The sequence below is a fragment of the Siniperca chuatsi genome, linkage group LG20 (assembly GCF_020085105.1).
Source record: "Siniperca chuatsi isolate FFG_IHB_CAS linkage group LG20, ASM2008510v1, whole genome shotgun sequence".
Lineage (NCBI taxonomy): Eukaryota > Metazoa > Chordata > Actinopteri > Centrarchiformes > Sinipercidae > Siniperca > Siniperca chuatsi.
In genome coordinates this window covers 10,608,546-10,630,723 of record NC_058061.1, presented here as the reverse complement: position 1 = coordinate 10,630,723, position 22,178 = coordinate 10,608,546, and the positions used below count along the sequence as shown (strand labels likewise).

At 40.6% G+C, this 22,178-nt stretch overlaps 1 protein-coding gene across 4 annotated transcripts in view; it reads left to right on the top strand.

Moving 5' to 3' along the window:
- LOC122868184 (adenosine kinase-like) overlaps positions 1-22,178 on the top strand; it is a 103,936-nt gene that overhangs the window by 10,125 nt on the left and 71,633 nt on the right. For all 4 annotated transcript variants that reach the window (XM_044179933.1, XM_044179935.1, XM_044179934.1 and 1 more), the window contains exon 4: positions 7,072-7,150. In XM_044179933.1, the coding sequence (XP_044035868.1) occupies positions 7,072-7,150 (79 nt within the window). The remainder of the gene's footprint in view (positions 1-7,071; positions 7,151-22,178) is intronic.

Genomic DNA, 22,178 nt, shown 5'->3' with positions numbered 1-22,178 from the left:
GTTGTACTACAGTACTTAAACTCATCTCTGCCGGCCCGCTGGGGGGTCAGAACATCCGGCTCCCCCTGCCGCTGAGGGCAAAGGTCGCGGGTCTGCATCCATCAGCCGGCCTCTCAGCCAAAGAGAGAGAGCAGAGATTAATGGCACTCAACTGATAATTGAGACATCAGAAACATGTTCAGCCGTCAACCGTGCTGCTCTTGATGTTTTATTGATATGCATGAATCCGACGATTTGGAGCTTGCGTGAATCTGACGTGCTCACCCGAGGTCTACTCAACTGTAAGAAATGTGGATCTAGACCTTTTGAATTATAAAACTTATAACCTGCAAATAATCGAAATAAAGAAGCCTCACATCTTGTTCTGCTGTTGTTTTTTTGGTGAAATGGGTTAACAAAAACTGATGTAGGGTGATTGCTCTGCATTTAAAGCATACATGCTGCATCATGAGAGATGGCTGATGCAATCATAATTAAGGCTTGTCCTCGCTGGTGCTGCAAATGCCTACCTCTTGTTGACGGCGGCTGCCAGCAGGTGGTGCCACAAGGAAACATCACAAGTCAAAGGGAGTGTAACAAACATAATCCACATCTCTGTGCATGTGGGCGTCCCCCCCCCATCCCCTCCCTCCAACTCCCCCTTTTAAAGAGCGTTTTATAATTAAAATGTGGGCGTCTCAGCCAGTACATACAGCATGTTCAGTTCAAAAAAGCATGCTCAGGGCTATTTTTAGTCATCTTTGATCCCCAGCAGCCACACAGGAAAAGCCACTGATGGCAGCAGCCTTGATACATGTAGGCTAGTTAGTATACTATCTGTGGTGATCATTTCTCTACACCTAGCCTGTGCGGGGGTAGAGATGGGAGGCCTGACTGGTGAGCAGCAACACTCCCCGTGTGTTTAAAGTTCACACTGGGCCATATGGTCCCCGCAGTAGGGGGTGTTGGTGGAATTATTCACACGGAGCACTCTGAATCACCGAGATCCTGGTATCAACCTCCAAGATAAGGGGGATGTCTCAAAGGCTTTGTGCTCCGGCTTCAAATCTCAATCCTCAAGAGAACACCAGAAGCTCCATCCTTGCTTACACACTCCGTCTTCCCACTCTCTCCCTCAATGTGTCCCTCTTTCTCTCCCTTTCATGTCCTTACACACACTCTCACACTCCCTCTCCCACATCCACACAGTACAGTGTGACAAACAACGGCACCCTCTGCAGCGCCAAGCCAAAAACCTGTGACATTTTAGAAGAAATAATATGAACTCAGCCTCCATGACCAGATTTTGCCCCCGCCGCCTAATCCTTGAGTGCAGCCTAATTAAGTACAAACAGCAGTCCTCGGTTAATGCCAACAAATGGGCTGCTGCTGCTGGATCGGCTGATTATTAAAGGGATGCACATTTGTTGTTTCTGCATTCTAATGCAATTACTCATCCATTATGACCATGTAATTGTGCAGTCATTAATTGTGCATCCAGTCTATAATGCAGAAAGGCTCATCGTGGCTGGAGTCGTGGCATTTTCTGCACTGAGGGACTTGAGGCGGGTTGAACAGGGACCAGACTGAGATACCTGAACGATGGCGATATTGTAATGCTTTTGTGCAAATCAACATTCATCCCTTACTGTAGTGTATTAGAAGATGTCAGCGGACGGGAACAAGGCCTCTCTCGCTGTTTGAATCATGACTCATTTGTGTTCAGTACTTTTATGTGCCTCATTCTTCGCCATCTATTCCCATCCTGCCCTAATGTTCCACTGATAAGAATGTCCTATTCATTCTGCGTTCTTCACCAGTTGCTACAGAGAGAGAAAGAGAGAGAGACTCTACAGGCAGTGAATGAAAAGCACATCTATTTCTGAGAGGGAGCGTGAGCATGGTGGAAGATAATTATTGATTTGAAATAAGAAAAGATAAGGCTCAACCTTGAGCAGCCCAGCGATAGCGCACAAAACAGAATAATTAATGGGCCTGTCTTGTGTCGGGACAAGCTTTCACACTGAGACGAGCGTATTGATTTTAAACAGATAAACTGCGTAACCCTTTGTGAAGGGTTTGACAAACAATTTAATTGGGGGGAAAAACAACAATATTCCTCACCCTTTCCATCTCCCTTTCATCACGTCCCTGAGCTGTTTTTCCTCTGCCTGACCTATGGAAACAATTACTGTGCATCAGGCCTTGTACTGCCTCCAGACTACCAAGGAAGGCTGGTGTAGGATGCACACACTGATTGGGAATCTAATCAATGTTGGGACCTGTCTCCACTCCAGATGCCTGTGTTGAATCTGGGATTACTGAAGCTGTATTGCCCCCTCTCTGCTTCTGTCAGAGAGAGAGAAAGATGGATCTGCTTGTTTAAGTGTACCTGCCTGCTATAGCTGAAGCAGAGATAATTTACTGTTCCTGTACAACCCTCCTCCTTCCTAATCCCCAAGGAGAGCAGCAAAGAAGCCCCAGTCCTCTCACTTCTTCTCCTTGCCCTCCCCTGATTAGTGATAGGGGCTGTTTGATCATGTTTCCCTGCCTGTCCTTGTGATTTGTAAGCTGTTTAAACGTGAACGAGGCAATTAAATAAGGACGAACGGAAGAGAGTGGGTGCCGCGGTGATCATTAGCGATGAATTACCCCGGTGTGCACTCAAACACTCGGGAGGACTTTCACGTGGACCACTCCCGAGGATCCAGATCCAATCTAGCCATTGATTAACAGAGACTTGTTCTTCCTGTGAAATCACTCGACGGGGATTTTAGGGCACTCATCCGGTCTTATCGAGATAGGCTAACATCAAAGGCGAATGAAGAGGGATTGGGTAAATGGGCTTGCCTTGCCCTCCATGTAAGAGACTTAGAGGAGCAAATCTTGAATTATTGCCTCATGTAAATAATCTACTTGGCTCGTTTTTTAGGGAGGTGAGAGAGGAACTCATGAGTCACTCGGGGCAGAGAACACTCCTAGTACTTTGGAAGCTCTCATATTTCCCTTGATGGGAAACAACGGTGGACGCTCCATCTCCAGGAATGTAAACAACACGATGTTCCTGACTTGTGTGATCTACCCCAACAATTTGAATGTGTTAAGACAGGGAGATGTAGAGGTATTAGTTTTTAAGGAGGACTCTCATATCCTCTGAATACAAATATTCCATTCAGTAGCCTAATTCCCCTAATTTGATTTAAGCTGAATAAATAAGTGCCTCTATTAGTCTCAAATTAGAAGGTATGAAATTGAAAAATAACACAGTGAGTTTAGTTAAGAGCGGTATTTAACCAGAGTGTCAGGGGCAGTCTCTTGTAAAGCATGTGTTATATAACACAGTCTGTCCATACATTAGTGGAATGCATGGCATAGTTGGAATTGCTCATCCATTGAACAACACCAGCAGGTTTTAAAAGCAGAGGTTACTGGCTGAGGACATTTTGTTCAAAACAATTTCTTTTTCTCTGCTCCCTCCCATCACAGAGTGAGCTTAGACTGCAGTAGATGGAATGGGATTTTCTCTTCCTAAATGGCCAAGGGGGCCGTTTACGGTGTCACTACTATGGGATCACATGATGTTTGAGGGTGTAAAGGTCTCGAGGCAGCTGCTCCTTTTCGGATGGGATTTTCGAGGCATCCAAGAGCAGGGCCCCATGCTGTCTGCACTGAAAGGTGGAGCAAATACTTCTAGGAAGAAAAAAAAGCTGAAATCCTCAGAAGCTGTGTGTCTATTTGAAATGGGTTCTGGAGTCCCTCGGCTGCCTTCATGTTATAAACACCCACAGTGCTCAAATTCTTCCTTTGTCAAGGAGTCATAACAGGTGTCTCAGGAAGGATTTTTTTCCCGGTTAGCATATTTTCCACTTGCATGGAAAGTTTTTTTTTTTCTTTATTAGGAACATTCTGCCCTGGGTAGACCCCTTGCCTTGAGACATGATATGCAGACTTTCTTTGAAGCAGTAAAGGTTACTTTCACACTCGCTCAAAATTCGGCCATGCCTAGTTAAACCAGGTTGTGCTGAGGTATTGAACACCTCTGGCTGACATATGTTGGTAAGCCATGATGCACTTTGCATACATATAACTCCTGTCTGCAGTGAGTATATGCAATAGACATGACATATTTCTAGGTTCAACTTTAAAATTCAAGTTTGCTCCCCTAAAAAGCACAACCTTTGACCTCACCTGAAAATGTTTTTTTAATCCTAAAAAGGGAATGTATTGGCACTTTGTAGCAGAGCCTTTACATACAGTAGCTAACACCTCTTGAGATTACACTCAAACATTTTCTCATGAACCCCTCTTACGCAGTTACTTTAAGGTGGAATTTCACATAACACCAGTGGGAATGGTATTGTGCACCTTGAACTATTTACCATGTCACTGGATTTTTTCCCCTGATGTAAATACACTTACAAATAGACAGTCTTCAATTTATAATTGAGGGGGAAAAAAGCCAAGGACCTCCTAATGTGGCGTATCATCTTGACTGCAGTTAGGTCAATTTCCTTAGCAGGGTGGACACGTTTATATAGCCAGCCCCCTGGGAGGCTGTTTGTATGAACGATGTGGAGAATACACATTATTCATGTTCTCAGCTCCCCAGATAAAGACTCTATCTCTCAGCATAGCCCAGCTTTGCATCACGTTCCGCCTAAGCATTGAAGCTATTGATGTTTGAAATGGCAGTATGATGGGAAAATACAAAAATGATAAAACCGTCTTCAGTATTTCCCTGTAGACCCAGGGGTGTTCCTGTGTATTATGCTTGAAAATCCAGCGATTGTTTACTCCCCATTCCCGAATGTCATGTCTGTTTTCTTGACTCGTTGTGTTTAGTCTGTTACAGTTATTTCTAAACTTTGCTGTATGGTTCATACATCAAACATTTAATCAGATGTGGTCTCTCCCTAAACAAGTTATCTGGCTATGAGGTTTTTGTACACAAGAAAATTGTAAAACTTGTTTTTCTAATTGCTCTGAAAACATCACCTATGAAATATAAAATAGCTGCCTATCTCTGCCAAGTGAAAGATGAATAGTTTCTTTTATTTCATGCATCCCTTTGAGGAACAGTTCAAGTTCCTCAGAAATAACTTTCTCTGCTCATCTTGCTTTAATACTGTATGGCTAACTACAACCATGTGTGGACAATGTTCCTCTTTTGCTTTTATCAAGCTGACATTTAGACCCTAACTGCCTCTTACCAACTCCAGCAACATTTGTGGTCAAGTATCCCATTTAACAAAATCCAGCATTTGCTTGCTGCTTTTTTTTCTGCCTCTTTTTCTTTTTAAGCAGTTTATATAAACAGCTTGCACCTGGAATGTCACAGTTGAAGGATAGCAAAAAAGAAAATGTATGCCACTTTCAAGTTTTTTATATTGCTGACATACTGCTATCTTCTTTACAGCTGGAACAGAAGGGGAAATTTGTTTTTGATTACTTAACCTAGTGTTTTCCAACAAGGGTGTAGAGTGGCTCAACAAATTTGAAAAAATAGAAATTATGTTTTTGATTAGAAAAATATATCCACATCGAGTAAGCTGTAACACCTGAACACTATGACTTGCGATTGAGAGTGCAGGAAATTAGTTAGCAAACAAGCATGCAAGCAGAGAGGTCTAAACAGTTAGCTAAAAGTAATGCATAAATGGTTTAAATAGTTATAAAAAGTAATGGATAAATAGTTAGTGATAAGTAAAGGATAAATAGTGGGAAAAGTTAGCTAAAAGTAATGGATAAATAGTCGGAATAGCTAAATGTATCGTATAAATGGTTGAAATAGTTAGCAAAGTCATGTACAAAGAGTTGAAATACCCAGCTGCCGCTCCAAGTGGTAGTAGTACAAATGCAGACTCGACTAAACTAACCTAAACATTGGCAGTTGAATTGTATGAAAACATTAGAGTTTTATATAATTAATAGTGTAAAATAATATCCATTGTAAAATAAATCATTTCAAATGAACACATTTCATGGTGTCGATGAAGGGGAACTGAGTTCATCTGACAGGGCTGTGGGGGTCAGACAAAAAAGGTTGGGAACTGATGACTTATAAGCAGTGATTGTGAATACTGTTAAAATTGTTTAAAACGAGACTAAAAAACAAAACAAGTATTACCATGACTAGCAGCCCCACGAGACTGTGCTCATTACACACCAAAGAACAAAAGTATTGGATGGATAAAAAAACTAACTTAACCCAGAAAATACAGTGCTTGCTTACCACTATACCAATCTGAACTGTGCTATTAATAATGATCTTGAAGTGCAGGGTCTATTTATAGTTTGCAGCTGCAAGCGACCTCTTTTGAATTACACGCAGTTATTTGAGCCATTGAAAATATTGATTAGTGCAGCTTTATTAAAGTTTTTCATGTTAACGTGCAACGATTGTGTTGGCATGCTAAATTCATTATGTTGACATAATATTATCACGCTAAAGTTTATTATTTATGTCTGGCATGTTAGCATGCTAACATGCATTTGGCATGCTAACTTTAGTATGTTAGCATATAGACATGTTAACTTTAAAATGTTATGTAAACAAGATGTGTTTAATATATGTTTAGCATATTAGCAGGTTGTAATGCTAACATTAGTATTTCAGCATGCTATGTTAGCCTGGTTCATATTACAATTGAGACTCACTGGAATTTGGTTATTGTGTGTTGAACTATTGTAAAATATGACATGTTGATAGTGATAAAATGATTGAAGGATCACCAGAGTCATTAGGATCAATTCTCTGGAGACCAGGAACGTCCGTACCAAAATTCACATCAGTCCGATTTCCCTTGGACATTTTCACATCCTCTTGGTTCACAGCTGCTCTTCAACTGTACTTGTGTAACCTCTCCTAATGGATTTTTTATTGACTAATTTGTGGTGGTTATGAAATACAATTTCACCTCGCTCCTCCTACACATGTTGTAATGAGACAAGTGATGAGAAACCCATAGTCTGCCTATGTTACAGGTCTGGTGTTTACACTAAGCCTTTTTCAGCAGGTCTGGTCTAATTCACTCTGTGGTTAATCTTGAACATTGTCTTATGCAACAACTCTTGTGCTTCTCTTTATTTCAGGTTTGAAGAAATTGTCAAGAGGAACAAAGTTGAATACCATGCTGGTGGTTCGACCCAGAACTCAGTGAAAATTGCTCAGGTTAGTCTTCTCTGGCCCTCTACAGTGTGCCTGAATGTTTTTTGAATATACAGTGGTATGCTTGTAACCTTAGATTTGTCAGCATGGCAGCCTTGGGAATACAGAGCATAGCTGCACAGCATGTTGACACATTACAGTTTTAGGTGTTGTGAATTCATCAGACCTGCCACGGAAAGAGAAAGGCGGGGAGGATTCATAATATTTGCAGTGTTATCTAGTTGGCCTAATTTCATGAGACATATCAAACATCAATTAGAGAGAATTACAAGTAGATGCAATTAACATGTCACAACAAATTACATCAAACAAGTGCTGATCTTCTCCCTGGCTGTTAGACAGACTTGAGCATCTAAAAGAAATTGGTGATTGTCCAAATCTAAAATGGCAATCTGAATTTGAGAAGATTATTCACTGAATCCCTTTTTTAAGTGACTGCAGTAAGTCTGTGAATTTGACATGCAGTGATTAGCTGCTGATAAGGCTTTGGTCTGCTCACAATAAACAAAGAAAAAGCATCCAGCTGAAAAATAATTCTCTTCCGAGGAGAAATGAGTGCAGAAGCTAATTGAGAGGCTGATGTTTGTGAAAGCGCCGACTCTTTCTTGTGTGTGGGTTTTTGTTTGTACGTGTCAATACAGTGTGTAGAGTTCATATTTGTACACATTTGCTGTGTGTGTGTGTGTGTGTGTGTGTGTGTGTATGTGTGTGTGTGTGTGTGTGTGTGTGTGTGTGTGTGTGTGCGCGAGCGTTTTTAATGTTTTTGTCTATTTAGCACAAGACAGATACAGAGACAGGGAAAAGAAAGCAGGCAGGCTCTCAGGCTGCCACCATCTCCATGCTTTGGTGAAAGTAAGCATCCTTTAAAAAGACACATGGAGCTGTGCACCTACATACAAACACTCTTTAATTATCAAGATCAAAAGCGTTTACATAAACCTCAGTCACTCAAAGACATTAATTGCCAACTTGATTTTATTCTTTGGGCAACAACTCCCCCTGTTTTTTAAATTTTGTGTGCTTGATGCATTTGGATTTTAAAAAACTGGTGGACTCACTTTTCCACTTGAGTCAATTACAACCTTGAAAATTGTAAGATGGGAAGAGATTAGTTCCTCCTTTTCTTGTCATCACACTAGCCAAAGCCATAGATTTAGTCTTTTCAGACATAGACCTTGACAAGGATTTTTCATGTTTTATTTAAGAAGACACTGAAAGAAGTGCCGCGAGTTGCGTATCAATTCCCTTGTGAAATCAGATGGAGAAGCAGATTTTTATTGCTGGTCATTGCTGGAGAAAGCACCGTCATGGCCTCTGTGCCCTGTGAGAAGCGTTTAGTCAACTAAATTCTGTCTTAGAATGGCATGGCAGACCTCAGTCAAATGTTATTCTACTGTTTATTTGGATATTTACTCCCTTCCGAGGGAAGATGTAGAGCTGATTCTGAAATGCTCAAGATAACAAGAGTGTTTTCGTCCCACACCCAGAAGTCTCAGAAACAGTTTCTGTCAATATATACCTTGAAGCGCTGACTTTTCCACATTTCACTTTCAGGTGATGGTGTTCTTTTATGAAAAATGTATAATGCATAACCGGCTCCCAGATTATCACATTGTAGCACTTGCAATATGTGAAACTTCAAACCCTGCTGTATTGTGGAAGCTGAACCTTCAAACACGAATGATATGCACTGCAGCACTGAATCCACATCAAAGGGCCCAGTGACTAAATGAGATGCTCGATCCAGGGCAGGTTTGCTCAGGAGCACCATCGCTGCTGGATGAGAGAGAGAGAGAAGTGTTCAGAGGCTTTGCACAGGAATCGCTGCACACGCTGGGAAAACCCAGGGTGTGGGAGGATCAATGCCTTTGCCAGTAGAACTTGTACTTTCCTCCAAAACCCAACCGCTTCATCGGAGGCTGTAATAGGTTAAATACTGCCGCTTCATCCGAGTTAAGGTTTCTGCACTATCAAGGAAAACCTAAACCTCGGCTTTAAAAAGATGCAGAATCGATGGTAATTGGATTTAGTCAAATGAGAATTGACCAAGCTGAAGCTTAAATGGATAAGTATTGTTTCCCTCTAACCACCGTCTCTGCCCCACTCTTTGATCGAAATCAGTCGTCGATTGGTTGCACTCAGTGCTATCTTTAGCACTGGGACATTACTTTTTTTTGGCATTTTTCATGCGTTATGGCTTCTATCACTACTTATCCATATTCAAAGCACACATTGTGACAAACTAGAAGTTCCAAGGTAGATGTAACAACACATTTGTACTTCCTGAGCTGTGTACCAGTGTTCCTCAATAAGCCTTAGATCTTGTTTGGATCAAGTCAGTGAAGTTGCAAGCTTGTATGCAGAGCTCTCTGGCTCTGATTCTTAAGAAAAAAAAATGCAATGATAGAAGTGGGTTGGAGGTTGTTGCCTTTGCCCAGGCTCTAACAAACACCATGCCTTGAAGGGGCATCCAACATAAAGGCTCACCTACTGGATGTTGCAGGGCTGTAAGGTAACAAAAACCAGCCCAGCGTTGCTTGCTCACATACAGCCTCACACATCAAAGGGCTTCTGCTCAGATACGGCACGGTGGGGAAACAACAATCTTATTTTTTTCAGTCATTTAGAAAGTTGAAGGGAACAAAATTGTGGCCTTTCTGAGCATGTGATCCAGAATTTGGTACACGTGGTGTTTATCACAGGTGACAGAATCAGTGGGGGGAGTCAGTTGACCGGAGGGCTGTATCAAGAAGCACAGTCAATTCATTTAGACAGAACATCAAAGTCCTCCAACAGCTCCTTAGGGCCCAGAGATTGAAGTCTGAGCAGAGACAGGCTCATAGGGAGTTATTGCTGCTGCTAGGGAAGTAGATCCTACTCTGAGTGCCTCATGTAAACCGTGCATTCTCATTATGATCCTCACAAATCAACAGCATTGACATATTTAATTTCTTTGCACTGTAAGCAGGCTTTGTACCCATTCACCAAAGGGACAAATTGTTATGTTTAAGTGCCCTAGCTGTGAACGCGTCACAAAAAGTTATGATTAAGTATGTTCCCTTTTCTTTATTTAGATTTTGTGCGATGTTTGCAGTCTACATCATAAATTCACTGTGATGTCTTAATTATTGTTTAGAAAGTAGAGCCTTTTGAACATTCTGCCGTCTCTATTATGGTTATGATGCCTGTTTAACATTTCTTCAGACTTGGTCAATCGTGGAAGGGGTGAATGGGGCCCAGGCTTGGATGTTGCCTCTGAGCTCTTAATTGGAAACGCATGTGCACCACACTGTTGAAAGTTGTATTTAAAAAACAGAAAAATCCCACAGCACTACTTGACTTCGAAAAAGGTCCTCACCAGCTCATATTTTGTGGGGGAATACTTAAACTGGGTTTGATGTCTCATTGAAGGCATTGACTTATTTCTCGGGTTGAAAATATTCCATGACCTAATGTTTGGCTTTTACAGCTAGTTTTGTTAAATAAATAAAGAACAGCAACTTGCCTCCATTTGAATGGGCTAAATGAAGAAATGCCTAGGTCTGGTTCCACTTAGAGAAAAGAGGACAGTTAAGGAGAAAGAGTGGAGCTTTTGTGTTCAAACTATGTGACTGAACCTACAGGAGGATGTGCTTATGCTCTAAAATGGGCATTTACAATTTTACTGTTTCTTTCTGTTTTTACTTACATTCTTCTCACACTTTACGATTAGTGTTAAGACAAATATTCTTTGTCTGTGAAGAGACTTCTGAGATGGTTCATTCTTTAGCTTCTGGGATCTACATAAGAGTGTTGACATTTTTGTTTTTGATCACATTGAGTGAGCTTGTAGTTGCATAGATCTTGGCGCAGCTGTGCCGAAATGAGCACGCTAATGACCGATTAAAACCTGAACCCTGGTGGGCCTTTGAGATTCACGCCGCAGAAATCAACCCTCTCAAGTATGCGCCTGTTGTTAAAGCAAAAGCCTCTTGTTTGTTTTAAGACAGGTTAATTGCAGAACCACTGTTAGCACCCGCTCTGAGCCGTTTTATGGCACCAGGGTCTTGCCGTTTCCTTCCCATTACGAAGCAGTGGATGGTCACAGTCTGTTAAACGTCTTGTGAGAGATGCATGAAACCAAATGGATTTTTTCCCCTTTTCATTCCCATCTCCACTCATTCTAGACATTCCAGGTGTGCAACTGTGCACTTGAGGGGGGCTGCCATTGTTTTCCTCGGCACAAGCAGGGGAAGCAAAGAACGCCTCATTCGCTTTGATGAGCGATGTGTTCATGCGTGGGCTTCAATGTCACCCGCCATGAGGCAGCTGTGAAGTCGCAGCTCACGTCTGTGGTGCCATTTACTCAATGATGAAGTGGGGAGATCTCTGTTGGTTCCACATCCACCTCCCCTTTAGACACACATGTACGTACACACACTGTCTGAGCATGTGTTCCTCCCACCTCAACTGTATTGTGACTGTATGTCACAGTTAATACCAGCATGCATTAAATCTCAAGCTCTGTGATCACAATGATAAAGGTTGACTGGGCGATTATGCAGTGCTTTGTCATCAGAGGGATTTGTTAACAGCTGTTGGCCCCTCCTCTTTGTACCTTCTTTTTTGTGTTTTTTTTCGAATTTGACTTTCACATGAAAATAATTTGTTTGATTTAATTTTTCTGTCAGATGCACAAGATTTGTGTTGTCCTGGCAAGAAATGGCACAGATTGCTGTATAGGTGACATATTACCGTCCCTGTTGAAGTTAATTTGCCGTCAAATTTGCGACTTAATTTAAGCTGCCAAAGGGAAGACGTGGGGAGTAGATTGTAACTCATAAGTATGCATTGGAAAGAGTGTTGATTAACATTGAGGGCTCGAGAGACAGACCCACTCAATGTGTATCATCTGGCCTCAGAGGCTGGCAGCAGAATTGAATGTGATATCTTGCATAACGTGTCCTTGCTTTAAGTCCTTGGTTCCAGGCTCAGGAGGAAAGGCTGCACCATTGGCTTGCTTGCTTTTTGCTTGGCTGTTGTACAGTTGCCCGGGCTCTAGGCGAGCTCTGAGTGAAATCTAAAAGGACTTGTGAAACAGACAGTAGTCTACATATCTGGCAGCATTTTCATGTCAAATTACTGAATGATATTTTGCACAGGACACTTAGATCGCCTGCCACGTCGCTGTATTCTGCAGTTAAAAGCAGGCACTTATATGTTGGTGAAAAAAATCTGCTCACATGTCTGTGGAATGGTCTGAGAGCCTTTCAGACTGTAAACAATGGTTCATTAAACAAACTATTGCTTGGAATCATCTGTTGACACAGGTCAAGTAACTGATGAATGAAAGGATGATTGTGCATTTTACACAACTGTTCTACATTTTCATATGATTATGATTGAACGATGCCCCTCTCTCATATTTCCCCGCAGAATGTCTGTGGCAGTAGCATTTATTTGGCACATTCTCAGCATGCTCCCACTCTTGCGGTTGAAGTGTTGCATAGCAACTGAGAAAAACAGCTTTAAATATTTTGGTTAAAAAGGTTTTAAGAAAATAAAGAACAGCCTGCAATTACTGTTCATTTCTCCCAAGTTCATAAGTTTAAAGAGCTGTAGGTAGTATTGTGCCAAGTAATAAATGAAATACCAAATTAGGCTTTGTGTTTGCTTGGAAAAACTGAGAAGCGGTATGTCTAGAATATTGCGTCCCCTTGTGCCAATTCAGTTATTCATCTATAGCTATTTTGTTTATCGAATAAATGTTGGCAGCTGTCTGCACCTTCACTAATTCACAACTGTTTTGAAACAAAGCTCACAGTAGTTTTCAGAGTGCAACTTGGCTCAGTTTTCAAGCCAACTGAGTATATCTGTGACAGGATGGAAAATGTGTAGGTGAGTGCAAATTTGAAGTGATGTGCCTCAGGAAAAGGGATGGGGATGGAGCGACGGGGATGGGGGCGCATGTGGAGAGAGAGAAGGCTGGATGACGCACAGCAGGTGACAGACAGACACTAATAGTAATGGCTCTTATCAGTGCTTCGCTCGCTCCCTCTTTTCACATGGGCTCTGACATCCTCCTCCTACTCCACCCCCTCCATCTAGCAGGGGGTGCTGGGAGCTCACTGGGTTGTGCAGCCCGCTCAGACGGAAAGAGCCTGCCAAACACCGGTCCCCTCACATATAAATTGCATCATTAACATCGCCTAGATTATTCCAAGCTCTCCCACCGGGTTTATGGCAGCACCGGCTCAACTTAACTATTTGACTCACTGAAGACATTCAGGTTTCCTGAGTGAGCTGTGCTCAGATCTGTGGTGAAATGCGCCAGTTCTATTTTCTCTTAGGGTTTTAAACAAATCCAAATCTGTCAGGTTTTTTTTTCACTCAGAGAGGCTTATTATATAGTGTAATGTGCTTTATTTTCTATCTCGAGTTGTCAGTTGTGTGTTGTCATGCACACCAAAGGAAGAGTGGTTACCATTAGGCCTGTGCAACATGGCTGAAGTCAGTTTCACAAAATTAACTATTTTTCTACTATCTAAATATATATCACAATATAACACGTTTGCAAAATTACCTATAAAATAATCAAATTAATGTTTAATGTAACATATATCTGTGTTCCACTGCTGTACATTATGTCAGACAAGACACTTCAAATGTGTAATACAAAAACTTTGATAACCAATTTTGTTAATTTTATTACAATTTATGTTATGTGTCACAGCACTGTGTAAAATAAAACGATAATACGATATGCTCATTTAATCTTTAAGTTTCCACTGAAAGTCAATAAACGTTAACATTGAATTATCGCCCGGCCCTAGTTAAAATCCATTTCATAATTTAAATAAGAATACTTCTGATATACAGTACGTCACAATATTGCAAATGTATGCAAAATCACGCATAAAATAACCAAATTGATGTTCATCACAATGAACTGTGTTCCACTGTTACACATTATTCCAGACAAAATTCTTGTGCAAAACAAAAATAACTGATGTTGTTTAATTCGATTTTTCTGTGAATCACTCACTTGGATAACTCTATTTTGTCAAACAATAACAAGATATGATGCCATCATGATATGATTTAGTGCTGAAATTAGTGGAGAGTGATTAGTGGAGTTATCGATTTGCCAATGAAAAGAAAATTTAAAGTAATGTATCAAGCAAAAATGTCAAACAACCTCCAGTTCCAGCTTCTTAAATGTGAAGATTTGCTAGTTTTCTGTGTTTTTATATCATTGTAAACAAATTATGTATGGAGTTTTGGACTAAAGAAAGGAATAAAATATAAATTAAATGTGTTAGTTGCAGTTCTAAAATGATTCCATTGAAAGTCGTTATAATAATAATATTGAATTACTGGCCAGCTCTAGTTGCTGTGAACTTTAACACCCAAAACCTTAACACCAAACACTACTTGACCCAATGCTACTAATTGTCCTTTCTTTAAATTATGTAAGACAATTTGTGATCTATTGCACCTCAGAAGGAGGCTCTTAAGCCCAATTGACATCTGCAGTGGAGCTGGATGGAGCTGCTCAGATCAGTTGGCAATTAACTCTGTAATTACTATCTGAGGTCAGGGTTAAGCTCCGAGTTAAAGGTTGGAGCAGCAAACATTTTTATATGATCCTCTTACTCTATTATCCTTTCTCACTGCTACAAGGTTTTACCTCATGGGGAGAATACATTACATAAAGCCCCTTGGCAATTACTCCTCAATGAATATCCTCATGGTGTATAGTCCATATGATTAATCTGGAATCCCCTCTGCCCCTGTCCAACGGCAGGCCTGGCTCTGCTTACCATGCAAGTTTAATTTTCACCTGAACAAATGGCTCCTTTAGACAAAAAGTGCCAACCTTTTACTTTTACTGGCTGCTTGGGATAAAAAAATGAGAACAAGAGAGGGAGAGCACAACCTCCTGCAGTAAAAACAGATATTCCAACAAGGAGAAAAAGGAGGGCTGGGGTCAGAGTGGTTGGTGTTGGTGGGGAGTTTTTTTTGGGTGGGGGGTGCTTAATAGTGTTGAATAAAGGAACATTTATTTTTGTGCTTCGGTCTGTAACAGCCTCAGGAAATAGCTCAGTCTCTTGATCGGGAGCAAATCCTATTAACTTACAGTGCTCTCACTCAGGGTAATGGGCTCCACCTTGAGACTTGGGAGAGCACTTTTCCCTCTGACACATTGATACCGGTGTCTGGAGGGCTCGGCGTTGGGTAGTCTAACACTTGGGCAGAGACTAATCAAGTCAAACAATCTGCCGGGCTGGAGCAACACGGAGTGAGGATGTTGATATCCAGCGAGCTCATTCAACAGGCCCCTTCACACGTTCCTAACCCAATACCAAAGGATCAGTGCTCAGGATCAGTTCAAGATCAGGTTATTCGAGCCCCTGAGAATTGTAAAGCGATCCCTGAGCAGCTTTTGCTTTCTCAGGAGTGATCGGAGCTGTCGGCTCTGTTATAGACTGCTAGGGCCAGGGCCAAAGGGAGCTCCTGGGGTCTCCATTTATTTCTATCCAGCAAGGGAAGGACTGTGTCTGGGAAAGTGTTTGCACTGTATGTGTGTGTTTGTAGGAGAAAGTGAGAGAGAGAAACTCAATTTATAGTATGTGGGTAACCACTATCCCAAAGTCAATTGGTAGAGAAACTCCAATATCGTTTAGTGAAAACATAGGGTACCTCTGGTTTATTATTTTCTGTCAGGAATCTGATGTTTTCAAAAATGGCTGTAGTTAGTTTAAATCTGCCACATACTGTTATTAGCCTACTGCGAGAACCTCCATAGAAATGGGAGCTCTATCAAAGCATAACTACTCCAATTAAGGGACTGCACTGGATTTGTGGGGTGGCAACTGACTTCTCCTCTGCTAAAAAGCAGCAAATTACTTGTTTCCCAACACACACCCCACATGTTTTTGAGTATTGGCACCCTTTAAAAACCCTCTAAAGCTTCATCTAAACATGTCCTAAACCTGACCACGCTTGATGCTATGTGACTCCACTGATGGATCGCTTCAGTCTGGACCTGCTCATAAATCCATGTTCAATGACATGGTCTTCTTCTTTCACCATTACCCCTTGTGCCTGCTGTCATCCTGCTGTCTTATGTCTGCAGAGTTACAGTGTGCACCTGTCAGATACAATTTATGGCAAGCAATTTGTTGTGTACCATGGGAGTTGCAGTTTCTTGAGAATTATTTTTTTTTTTCTTTTTCTTGTATTTGTTGCACATTAGACATGGATGTTTCTGTTGCAGAATTTCTGGCCAACAGTGAAATTTGGAGTATAGGTTTTGTGATTGGTTTTGTGTTCAGATAAGTTCCTTTTTGGGTTTTAGATCATCTAAAAAGTGCATTGTCACTAAACAACAAGGCTGTTTTTCTTCTGTTCCTGAAATGTTCGAGGTACATGGTTTTCTCCGGACAGCAACATTAGTTGGCCTGCGATGAGCTGTCACCAGCTTTGTTTGATACAATAAAAGGAAATTAATGCACAGAAATTAGATGTTTGTTCTGTCTTATTGTTGCACGACTGCACCACTGCTGCTTGTGCTCTCAGCTAGGATTATCGTAGCATTACAAAATGACAGCCTCTCATGTCGAACAAGTCAAGCTGATTCAGTGAATATTGAAGAGTTTCCCACCACATGTTCTCCTGCATGTTAAGGGAGCAGCGTTAACCTTGTTTTGATTTGCATCTCCTTAGCAATTAAGATAATATGTCGTAATTAGAATTTTAATGTACCGCTGTGAGATTTTTGATAATTATACAGAATTCTCTACTGTGATTTTCTCTTGCCTGCTTGTCTTCACAGATGAATTCATGGCTGATTAGATCACTGCTCTAATCAGATTTGAGTTACAATGTAAGATATCTTCCCACATGTCTCTGTCAAGCTGAGTTACTCAGTGTAACTGTGAAACTGTTAAAGTCAGTGTAAAGCAATAATAAATATGTGTTCTGAGTTTGTCACACCACAGAAAAATGTGTTATTAACCACCCAGTGGAATTTGAATGACTAAAAAAATCACCAAGTAAATAAAATCTAAATCTTGAAAATATGCAGTATTGTCTGCTCTCAAACGCTGGGGGCGTGTCTGCTGAGGGCAAGTCCAATATAACATTACATGCAGTAACGTTAACTAGCTTACATAAAAATGATTCTAGGCTAACGTTACTGCATGTAAAATCACATTAGGGGGTTGCAAAAGTAGAGTACTGTGGACTACCTACTATAATTACAGTGGTGTGAAAAAGTGTTTGCCCCCTTCCTGATTTCTTATTTTTTTTGCATGTTTGCAAAGTCCTGACCTGAATCCTATTGAGATGCTGTGGCATGACCTTAAAAAGGCAGTTCATGCTCAAAAACCCTCCAATGTGGCTGAATTACAACAATTCTGCAAAGATGAGTGGGCCAAAATTCCTCCACAGAGCTGTAAAAGACTCATTGCAAGTTATCGCAAACGCTTGATTGCAGTTGTTGCTGCTAAGGGTGGTTCAACCAGTTATTAGGTTTAGGGGGCAATCACTATTTCACACCACTGTATAACACAATCACACAAGGCAACTTGCACTCATTGGTGGGCACGTACTACCGACAGTGGCACCAGTTGTCGGCGGGACGGGAGGATGAAGGCCGGGGTGGGAGATAGTTGGTCCGGTCTGCCGTCAATCACCAGATGTCGGAGAGAGGATGATGAAGGCCAGGGCGGGAGATAGTTGGTTCGGCCCCATTCACCAGTAACAGCGGATTATCAGTGAATCCCAGTTGCCTCCTATGAAAGTTTGTAAAACTACCCGGTGTAAAATGCTCACTGCAGAGTACAAATTGTACTTTTACAAGCAGCAGGTTGTTCCATAACAACAGATAGAAAGCTGAGGTGGAACTTCAGTCTGTCAGACCATTATAATTAAGCATAAAGACTGGTTAGTTAAATACAGGGTTGAAGTGTTGTCTTGTTCTGTGTCTGAAATCACGCCCTCCTTCACTCATGTCCTTTACATAATAAACTCTCAACAGTCTGCTCTTATTGTGAGCAGTAAATTTAAATTTGGGACTTCACTGATAGGTGCAGCACATCTAGGAATGGCTCTTTGTTGCTTAATGGTATTTTTGGCTAAAAGTAGTGTAAAGCATTTTATTCCCCTTTAGGGCACTACATGTTGCATATATTTTATACTTCAAATTTGGAAACTCAAATAAAATGCCAGAATGTAAATGTAGTAGCAAATAGGAAGTGATTTCAGATGCATCATTGATTTATGATTGTGTCTCAAGAACACCTTTTTTGATGTCTCATATCTGTCTTGGTCTTAGCTGCTAATAGATGATAAATTGACCTTTTAGCCAAGGTAGCAGCATAGATTTACAGATAGTAATTTCAGTGTTAAAATGCTAATGTTACCGTCTTAGCTAGCATTAATGTTAGCATATAATATACCATGCTAACATTAGCATGTATCTTAGCATTCTAACATACTGAAATTAGCATGCTCAAGTGTATGCAGCACTAATGCAGTACATGCTAGTGCTAATACTAAGGTTTTGATTGTTTATCAAGTAAAGATACCAAACATTTGTAACAGCTGCAAGTGCAGAAAGGAGTTGTTTACTTTTCATATTATACATGCACTACTCTGTTTACTAATTTGACTAAGTTAGATGGCATTGACACTGTCAAAAGGTGAAGCGTGACCTCACAAAACAGATCAACATTTCTGAAAAGTGGTGGTGAAGTGTTTATTTTGTATTTCATCACTCCCATATGAATATAATGCAGTAGTTCCAGATTGAATTGGTGATGTTTTAGTAGGTCAAATTGGCATTTTAAAATTGACATGAAGGTTTTCCTGCTCAGATAAGTCTCTGTACCCCACAATGCAACACCAGGATCATTCCACATAATGCATATTTAGTATACATTTAGCATATTTAGCATATCAGTATACTTAACCTCAATACATTAACTATGGTTGTTTGTTGTTGTTTGGTGTCTACCTGTGTTTTCACAGTGCTGTTTCCTAGCTGCTTGTTTTTATTCAGCACAAGACACCAGCCAATATTCCCCTTGGCCTTTTCACTACAACAGTACAAACCAGTCAATATTGGCAGGAGAATATTTTCCTGCCCCAAGTTACCACAGTATCAATACTTGAGGACGATAACAGGGGCCAGGGTAAATGAACAGAGATCTGCAAAGAAAAACTAAACCTGAGACCTCTTTGTGGTGCGAAATTGGCCACCACAAAGGAATTAATGACGGATCCTTCCAGCATAATTGTCTAATTATGCCGGGCAGATGGGGCACTGCTTTAACTAGGACACATTGTGCTACCTCTCCAGACTCTCCACAACAAAAGGCAAACCAGTGTGACAGCCTCTTCAGTAGTGAGTGGGAGGGAGAGTGAAAGAAAGAAAATGGAGAGTAGAGAAGAGGAGGGGGAAAAACTGGGTCTGTCATAGAGCCATTCCTCCACTCGATATGTTACCACAGAAACAAATGTATGGTGTAAACACTGCGTGGATCACAGCTCCTGGGAGGTGAATCACTGCAGTGTAATGAGGTTGGTTTACATGCTGCTTCTCAGCTTCCCATCCAGGCTAACTCAATACTTAAACCCTCTAATTAAAGAGAAACGGCCACTCGATAATTGATCACATTGGTTGCCTCGGCATACGCCGTCACTGTAAGGCTTCACACCACTGTTTATTAGTGCTGTCTGCCTGCTTTGTCTCCTGGGTAGGAAGAGAGAGGAGAAATGTCGGAGGGGAGGGGTAGGTAGGGATGAAACAAACGTAAACATGTAAAGAAATTAAATCTCCATTCTTGAAAGCTGCTGTTGGTAGCAGTGGGACAGTGATAATTTATATCACACATGAGTTTTTGGTCTCAAGGGTCTTTCAGTCACTTGGTTGTAATACTGCCAGTCGCATTTCTTTCCTGCATCAAAACGTTATTCAAGGGGCATTAAGTAATCTATGACCTTTATTGACCTCTATCTGCAACCAACAGGAATTACAATAACACTGAAGAGACTCTGTGTCCCAATTCCATACAACTTACTTTTTCTAAGCAGGTTTTGAGTATACAGTAGTCAAAGATGTGCTTGATTTTGTTCATGAACATTATTGTTCTCGGAAGCAATGCACAAAGGAAACAGAGGAACTGTGAAAAAAATTTAATCACATTTCATATGATGCTGAGACAGCTACAGGGACATCTCAGAAAACAAAAACAATGCATTAAATCTTTGGAAAAACATTTTTTCTTTTTGTGAAGTTTAATTGGCTGTGGTATTCCAAAGTTGCAGTTTGACTGACGTCCGTTTAAGCAAGTCTTGTATTATTTGGTACAAAACAGAGGAGTTTCTTATTATACTAACTGTTCAAACAGTAGACTATGAAAATAAGTATATTATACATACTGTGTCACAGTAGTATGTAGTACAAAATTGGGATGAAACTTCTGGTGCCGCTTATTGTAGCCTGTAACTAATAACGGTCATCATTTGTATCTTTCAAAACAGAGTTTAGGTAGGAGAGTGTGCTTTGAAAGCTTCAAATATTGGCATCTGGTAATGTTTTTTTAATGGTCAAAGATGTCATTGAAAGGTGCTAATATTAAAGACTAAAGAACAAAAATACAAATTAGATCTTTAAATAATTTTTATATATAAGAATATGTAGCTTAGGTGGGAATCTTTCCATGTGTGAACACATTAGAACATTGTGTAACAACAATGCACATGTATGCATAGTTTTCTTGTTTTTCTTAGTTTTGTTTACCTACCTAGCCCCTCTTTTGCAGTTGTGTCTAGTCAGATAGTTATTAACTTGCGTTAGCTTTACCACTGAGGTCCATCACTGTGTTTTGAAGCAGGCGGACATGAAGTGACAGAATTGACTATTGAGGATCTTCGGGACCTTTGACTTATAGATTTCCTCTGACTCCCTGTGGCGTGGCATAAAAATTGATTTCTGGAAAGTAAATGTATCATCAAGGCTAGGACTGGGACTGGGAGGGAAGTGGATTGATGGGGAGGAGACAGAAGAAGAAAGAGGGCTGCTGGGGGAACATAACATACAGTAGCATGTATTTGTGGTAAATGGGTCTGGAGTAAATACCCAGAGTACACCTGCAGAGCAGACAGAGCAGGTTATTACAGACGGACCTGAGCAGGTGTGGTGGAGTCGAGGAAGATGTACGACTACAGTCAGTCTGTTGAGCTAATTTCTTCTGAAAGCTTATTGGTCCTTTTGTTTGCTTGACTTTACTTCTTCAAAACACTAAAGTCGCCATAGACACAGCAGTGCAGTATCATGCTGCTTAACTCTACCAAAATCAGTTATTAGTCATTTAAAATAACATAAAATTACTCCCATTGAGAATTAATATTTATTATATTATTTTATTTTGTGTATGTCATTATTACTTTGTCAAAGGGGCTATAGGCATCGAACTGTGTAAAAAAAAAAAAATAAAAAAAATGTAAAGGCAAATAGGTATAATTAAGGCTTATTCATAAAAACGACTTTTTGAATGGAATCACCAGTATTAGATTTGTTGTATAAGTTACATCTCATTTGTATTTATGAGCTTTACAGCGACCTGACCTCGACCTCAGACAAATAATTATAGTTTTCCTTGGCCTGATGTTTTTGTACAGAATGATCTGATCAGTCTGTCATGTCTACATTGGCAGCAACCCATTTGGCAACTCACCAAAGAGAAACATATTATTACAAAGTGGGTGTAACTTCCTTATGCCAATCACAAAGTGCTGGTTTGGCATTTCTGAATTCCTGTGGCTGGCAGCTGTTAGCGATTTCTCTGACAACCTTTTAAAGAAGCCTGCTGGGGCTTTCCCATCATTAACAATTGTTGAAAAAAAATTCTCCTTGCATGCACACACACTGATTTTACACTTGGAGACCAGAAAAATAGAAACCCCTGAAAATGGTGATATAAAACAAGATGCAAGAGTGCTTCGTAAACTAATTTTTAATTGTTGTTGTCACTGTGTATTT